Source organism: Argiope bruennichi, chromosome 9, assembly GCF_947563725.1.
Source record: "Argiope bruennichi chromosome 9, qqArgBrue1.1, whole genome shotgun sequence".
Taxonomy (NCBI): Eukaryota; Metazoa; Arthropoda; class Arachnida; order Araneae; family Araneidae; genus Argiope; species Argiope bruennichi.
In genome coordinates this window covers 117077665-117085956 of record NC_079159.1, presented here as the reverse complement: position 1 = coordinate 117085956, position 8292 = coordinate 117077665, and the positions used below count along the sequence as shown (strand labels likewise).

Below are 8292 nucleotides of genomic sequence, written 5' to 3'. Positions count from 1 at the left end.
TTAGAAAATTATATGTAAACAAGTGCTTTGACGAGAAAATTTCACACGAGCATGCAAGCCGTTATTCCCATTCTCTATTGACAAAAAAACTTGTTATTTTAAACGACTTTATGAGAAAAGAGAACAATATTTTGGAGCTGTACGTACTAAACAGGAAAAAATTTCCTGTGCCCAAATATTAAAGCAAAGGATTAAAATAAATAAATAAAGTAAAAAAGGTAGGTATATAGGAGGAAATGAAGAAAGGAATGATGCCAGTTTGCGATTTTCCCTATGGTTAGGGATTGGCTGATCGAGGGACAACTCTTAGAAGAGCGTTTCACCCAAGCTTTTCTATAGTTTAGCGGCGATACAAGATGCGCACAAATACGGTTTATGTGCCTTGTAAAAAGTCTGTTAGCCCATTCCATAAGTCTATTTCGGGAAATGGCAAAAGGTTTTATCATCTTAACTGCAAGCACAAAATGAGATTAATACATATTTTAATATATTACCGGTCAAACTCATGCTTTATCAAAAAGTCGATAAATATTATGAAACAAGCTAATAAATACTCTCGCCAAAACGCAGGCAGTGGTCCAGTTCTACAACCCCAATAGACGAGTTGTCACTGAATATACGTATATTATGTAAGGTTAATTGAAGCTTTTCTTTTGACATTCAACCATTCACAGTATAAAACTTTCTTCTAACAACAGCCTTCATTTCTGGAAACAAAAAATAAATTAAGAATTAAGATTAAAATTTTAAATCTCTAACAGAAGTTTAGCCTGTTTAATAATGTAAAGATTTAAAAATAAATATTTGTAAAAAAGGAAAGATAACAATCAATAAATACAAATCAGTGAATTATATAATACTTGAAAATATAAAGATCTGATTAAGTTTTAAAAAAATTATTTTTACAAACATTCATTTTGTAATTTTTTAAAAATAAAGAAAATAAAACCTTTCCCGAATTAATTCTATATAAATATACATTGCATTTTATTAAAAAAAATAATAGCTTTTATAAAGTTTTTTTCTCTTATATTTTGTCATGTCTAATAATTAGTTTAATGTATAATAGTAGATAACAAATATATCTACTATTATACATTAAACTACTGAGAATAAATACTGAGAATAGTAGATAACAAAGTATATCTACTATTCTCAGGAGAAGTGGGACAAACTGGCATTTTAAATAAAATCTGGTGGTGAAAAACAGCAAAAATACTTTTCTGCTTGTTATAGCACTTACAATCAGACAGTTTTTATGAATAGAAATTTTCTTATCTCCAAAAATGAATGGAGGAAAGGGAGGCTTTAGTACACTTGCTTCAACATTTCTCTAATATATGCATAGGGAAAAAAAAAGAATGCAAGAACTTTTATAGAGTAGAAGAGACATTCATAATCTATTTTAGTTTAGATGAATTTGAATGCACTAGTTTTGCAATATATAACTGAGTTCTATATAGTTCATTTACAACATACTGCATATGAAAAGCTGAGTTCCAGTATATATTTTATGATATAATCAAAAATTAAAATGTTTCAAGTATATGTGTATCAGGAAAAGCATAATTATTATAAATTCTACCAGAAGAAAATATTTATTTACTACATAATAAAGAATTTTGATTATTTCTCTGATAATCTCAACAATAGTAAAATTATTCAAGAAATCAAGGCTTGTCTATATTTTGCAGAACAACAGCAGCCTCAAGCTTATTCGCTACATAAATTTAATGCGATTTTTCTTCTTCTTTATTCAAGGGAAATGTAACCCCAGTTCCCTATTGCACAGCTTTTCTATTACATGATTTGAAGGGAATGTTAAACAGAGGAGTCACTTATCAGATTTAAATAAATAACTCCTTAATTTAATCAGAATCAAATGTTTTTTTTTTTTCACTAGGAATATTTTTTAAGTTCAAAAATTAAAAAAGAATGCTAATTAATAATAAATAAATAAATAAAAAATTCTTAATATTTTTTTGTTTAGACAATACTGTATAAGGGGAATTGAATTTTGCCAAAACATATACCATAGTAATAATTTCTCTTACAATGCATTAGATGTATTAATTATCACAACCTTACATGGCATAATTACTCGCTAATACTATTGTATTTTGTACTTGCACATTTCATGGCAAAAGAAAGATGAGAGTCTCATAATGTATCCTTTTTTATTAGGCTGACAGAAAAATACATTATTTTAATGAATTAACTTAAATACTTGCCTGAACACAGACCATTATTTTTTAGAGTGTCTTTTTTTAAATCCAATAATGTACTTCTAATGCATTGTACATACACATCTAAAGAATATAATTATAAATTTATTTGAGGTTCTCATAAAAACAAGGTGAAATTAATTTATCTAATTTGAAAAATTGTAGATTAATTTTTATTGCCTAGTCAAATTAAATTCACCCAATAACTTTAACTACAGAAATTTTTTAAGATGTCTTAATATTCATTATATTTGTTTTTATAAATGAACTTTCCAATTGGATGCACATGTATAAAGGACATTTACTGCTAATGATAAATATTTTACTATCCCATATTTCAAGCAATTTACACTACTGTTCTTCTAATACCTTGGGGTAAAAGAGAGGTAATATTGAAGGTTCTACATGGCAAAAGTATCAGTTTAAACTTTATTTGGACTCTAGTGTCAGATTCTAAGCAATTCACCTGATATTTTTTTAAATGTTAAAGATTGCAAATTTTATACATATTAATATGCAGATTCAATGGAACACAAACTTGGCGTGCTTCATTGAACTTAATATTTGATGGAGCATACCAAGAATAAAATCAAAAACACTGAATTTTTGAGAAAATAGCAAACATATACAGCAGTTATTTAATACTTTATACTACTTTTTAAATTATAGATTGCACAACATTTTTTTTTATCAGTTATCTAAAATATAGTTGAATGAAAGTTGTTTTTTTTTCTTTGACTATTTGTATTTACACATTTAATCACCATTTATCTACGTGTAAGTAAAATATCTTGAAATTCATACATAGAAATTTTGATACACAGAAACTGATAAACTTTATCATTATTTACTAAATACAACTATAAGCCATTGACTTTTTTGACCCAAAAGTTTTTGATAGCCAAATTCAAAATCGCACCTTTTTCAACAATTGAAAAAAAAAAAAAAATTATTAGACAAATCACAATTTTTCAAAATTGCATCTTACTATAGTTTGTCAGCAAATTCTGAGACAACCACATTTAGTCGACTCCATCTCATTAAGGGGCGAGACGTGGAACGATGAGTGCATTTCTGGTATTCCCTTTGACCTCTGATTTCCCCTATTACATACTAGTAAATCTAAACATCTCCTTTCACCCCTATTTAGAAGAATTAAACCCATCCTAATGCATGCGCAAAAACACGGAGGGTTTTATAATCCATTGCTGAACTATAGTTGAAATTTCATTTTTGGCACATCTTTGTTTTTCAACCTGCTTTCTATACCTTTTATTAAAGAATAATTTAGAGAATCATGTTCATTATGAGAAATTTAAAGTGAAATAGATGTTAAAGTATAAACCTAGTTTCAAGATAAAGATTTTAAGAACAAAAACAAAGATGAACATATGATTTATCAGAAAGCATTTTATGCAAACAGGCTTTAGTTCTAAATACAATAGAAATTCACTAAACACGTAACTTTGAATTATTTTATTGTTTTTTTTAAAAAATAAAAACTTCTTATGTATGATTTTGATTGCAAACAGAGCATATTTTTATACTGAAAAGTTTTACTTGATATAGAAAATTTTTTCTTAGCTTGTAGAAATCAATTTACCAACAAAAAGACTATCAAATAAAGTTTGTAACAGGTTTTTGATATACAAGAGCATGGCTATATCATAGTTAAAAATAACTTGAAGACAAGTAGAAACTATAAATAGTAAATAATGAAAATAAATATTTTACTAGAATTACATTAACTTAATAATCTTTGTTTCAAATTAAAATTCTTTGGTACTTTCATTATCATCTTTGTACAATTGAATTTTGTACACTCATTTATTAATGCGTTAGAATTCTGAACAATTGTGTGTTCACGATGACAGTATATTTTAATAAAATTTAGATTAATGTATAAAAGGTATGACCTAATAATGGATTTTATAATAAAACTGATTTTAAGATTCCTTTTCTATAATAATAAATTATGAAATATAACATTAAAGCTAAAAGTATATAAAAGTAGAAAAACTTTATAAATATGCTTTCATCAGCCTAAGAAGTAGAAAACTACTTTTTTTCAATAATAGGAAGCAAATCAAACTGTAAACATGCAGCATTGATAAAGAAATATTGTAAGATATATTAAAATATTAGATAGAGATATATTAAATTTATGAAAATCACATTTATAATATTTGTTTGTATTTTTCCATATAGTTGAATTTCTTTTTCATATTTTCAGTATATTTTAGATTAAAAAAAAAAGGATTTCTAATATTTTACGACAGATTTTAAACAGAAATCAAATACATGAACTACGCCTCAATACATTAGAATTATATTCAGATAATTTAATCTATTGATACTCAATCTAATGCACAGATTTTAATAAATTCATTTAAATTATGTAAGCAACTCCCGTACTGACTGCAAAATAAAATTAAAATCCAAGTTATATGTTTATGGAAAAATTAGTGAAAAATAACTTTAATACTTAAAATATATATATTCTTTAAGATAAAGTAAAATATCAAAAAATAAATAAATAAAGATTACTTTTTAATTCCTTGCAACAACATCCAAGTAAAATAAAATATCTAAGTAACATCATTCTAACTTCAAACTTCAGCAAATAAGTGGTTGAAACTAACCAACTGAAAATTATTTAATAGCTTTTCTTTAATATATAAATTTCCCAAAGGAAAAAATGCATTCTATAAACAGGATGCAATCAAATATAATAATGATTCCTGCATTACCAATTTTAAAAGCCTCCGACTATAGTCCATTCTTCTCTTTTTTTTTTTTCTAATTTTCAGTTTTCACAGAAATGCTTATTGTAGGAAAGTATCGAAGAAATAAGGACTCCTTGTTTTTAAACTCTACTGGAATACATAAATCACATATGTACCATAAAAAATTGTACAAACTTGTTTCCCAGAATTATTCATTTTTGGCCGTAAAAAATTAAATGCCAAAGTTTTGTAGAATACATGAATTTAAGATTTTGTAATTTTTAAATATGCATATTCTAGCAACATTAAATTACATGCATGGCATTGCAAAAAGTAAAAAATTAAGTACTTATATATTTGGATACATAAATGTTGTTGGTCCGCTTATAAAACTTTCAGCCAGGAGCATTTTACTAACAATTATATTAATTATATGGATATAGGCTCAGTATTAATATAAATAATGAACAGAAACACTTGCTCAAAGCAGCAAAAATATTAAAAAAAATTATATTAGAAAACTAAAACATATATGTTCTAGCCAATCAGCAAAGCAAGGTTATGATGGGCATTTTTTAAAAAAAAGAGACAATGAGGTATACTTAAAATCAATTTTAAAATTTGATAAAGCATAAAAGCAAATTAAAATTAGGATCGCAATATATGCAAACAACATATACATGCTGTATAGGTATAATTATTTTAATAAACAATTTCAAAAAGGATAGAATTTTAACTTTAAAACCATTATAATAAATGAATGCAAGATTTTATATGCAGCAGCAATAACAACAACAACCCATTGGTATTTAATTACTATAAACTAGTTTGTTAAATGCTCCACTTTACATATGCATAAAATATCAGACTGTGAAAAGAACCAATAACCTATTGATTATTTTCTATCTTTTTGAATTCAAATATTTACAATTTAAAACCAAATATGCTTCATCCTTATGAATACATTCTTATAAGTTTTTTAGAAGTACTAATATCATAAAGCATGTTTTGTGCATTAAAAAAAAACACCAGTGTAATGATCTTAACAATTTATTAATTTAATTTTTACTTATTTGATAAAATACAAATACACAACAAGTTATATTTATGTAACATTTTTATTTAAAATAAATAATATCACCATTCATTAAAAGTATAAATTCATAAATTAATAAAAGCAAATGCCTAAAATTGTTAAGTAAAGTCACGAGAAAAAGAAAACAATCCACTTACAATAAGCCAAATTTTAAAATTCTAAGCAGAATAATATTTGTACAATACTTCTCAACTATAATACAATAAAATATAGTTTATAACTACACATAGCAATAAATATTTTTACAATATTTCCAAATTAAATATTTACATTTGTGTTATGGAATAATGAAGATGTGGTAAAGAATTTTTTTCCCCCTCCCACATGAAACTGATAAAAGTTTGTTACAATTCATGAAAAAATATACAACCTGAAGTATATCAAACTTCAGAAGTCAAAATAGAAACTACTTATATATGTATATATAATAAAATAATTTACCAACATGTTTCACATGTTTTGTGCTGAAAATGCATGTAAACTACCCATCTGACTGATGCCATCTCGGATGTGATTGATATGAATTTCGACTTCATTCTTAAATGTTGGAATATTCTGCCTTTTTATCTTAGATTGAATTTCAACTAAAGTATCAGATAAAGATTTGAACTCAAAAGAGTTATATTCACTAGTAGATAAATGTTTAAGCTGCGACATTAGTGATGTCAGCTGTGCTACAAGCATCACTATATTTGGACTTTTTACAACTAATTCCTCTTCTTCACCTTTTTGATCAATATAATCCAATGCTTCCTTTAGACATTGATCTTTGATTGTACCTGGTTGCAATACAGGTTGAAGTCCTTGCTCTGGTGCAATTTCTTGACAATACGTTTGAACTTTGTTCAGATACTCACAGAGATCTTTGTCCAGTTTTTCAAATTCAAGTACTAAAGATGCGTAAGATTTCTGAAACTCAAAAGTCATCGGCTGACCGTGAGAAAGATTTCGCTCTGCTTCAGTATGCATCTCTTTTAGAAGAGACAAATTTTTCTTCTTCACAGCAAGAATTTTTGTAAGCCTCACAAGCAGAGCAAGGAATTTCTTTGGAAAGCCACCCAAAGTGCCATCTTCCACAAAAGAAAGCTCATTTTTGGACGATGACTCACCCATCATTGAATCATTGTCATTAGATGGCCAAGGTGATAGTGGTACCAAGCGTGGGGATCCAAAGTACAAACTTCTTGGACGATATTTTTGAGCAAATGCTGATATTGGCATCATTTCAGGAGGATCATTGCTCAGAACTTCATAATCAGGAATCGAGAAAGTTCCCAAACCAGGACGATCAAAAGTGATTCGATAGGTAGAGTTAGATGTATCAACAGCATCTATAGATCCATAAAAAAGGCCATCTTGTGGGCTGCGAACTCGTGCAGTCGCTTTTGTTCCGATTACGAGTGGGAGAGGAATTTCTGATGGAAGATCTTTGAAGTGCTCTAAATCTACATTTTTTCGTAGTTGAAGTTGACGGATCTTATTTCTTTTATTCTCAAGAGATTTCCTCTCCTCCGCGAAAAATTCTGGAGAGCATCTCCGAGGTTTGCCAAGGAACCTTCTAATTTTGCACCACTCTACTCGAGTCAATTTGGTTGTTTTCAAGCTTGAAAAGTGCTCCTGCAAGCAACTATGGAAGTCGCTATCTTTGAGGAAAAGGGGCTGATCGATATTCGAGTAAAACCATTCGCAGCATAAGAATCTATGAGCTTTAGGTAGCTTGAGCAGATTTCGAAGTTTGAGGCCAACTTTTTGCGCGACACGTTTATCCGGCATAGGTTGAGAGACCACAGTAGGCGTAGGTGAAGCAACACGGACTGTTTTCCTAGGTGATGATCTGGACAAGGTATATGAAGTATCTTCATGGTCATTATATATAAGCCTGTTTCGCTTGCGAATTCTAGGCGAGCAATCTCTGCGTGCAGGAACAGGTGCTGGAGTGGTAGGTATATGTCTAGCTTGGCTTTTCATACTTAAAAGCGCAGCGACAGATTCATTTTCAAGGGAATCCGCCATTTTTCCCCTGTTGCCAAACTTTAATTTTTAGAAACACAACACTTCGATTACGGATTGGAAATGTTCTGTTTTTATGAGTGTCTTTCAAAATAGAAAGTTTTTCAACAAAATAAAGAACTATAATTGAGTTTTAACCTTTCATTATGAAATTTATTTTGATATATTTCATTTCAATCCAAATAGTTATTACGTTTCTTAAATTTTTTTTCCTCCGTCAATTGATTATTCATTT

At 28.0% G+C, this 8292-nt stretch overlaps 1 protein-coding gene across 1 annotated transcript; it reads right to left on the bottom strand.

Moving 5' to 3' along the window:
- Positions 1-6160: 6160 nt before the first annotated feature.
- On the bottom strand, positions 6161-8067 carry LOC129984152 (protein lin-9 homolog). The gene has a single exon (XM_056093953.1). It carries the CDS (start codon positions 8058-8060, stop codon positions 6498-6500), a length of 1563 nt encoding a protein of 520 aa, XP_055949928.1. The 5' UTR covers positions 8061-8067; the 3' UTR covers positions 6161-6497.
- Between the last annotated feature and the right edge of the window lie 225 nt (positions 8068-8292).

Coding starts and splice junctions, on each gene's coding strand:
- LOC129984152 (XM_056093953.1), bottom strand. CDS start 8,060: ATGGCGGATTCCCTTGAAAATGAATCTGTCGCTGCGCTTTTAAGTATG.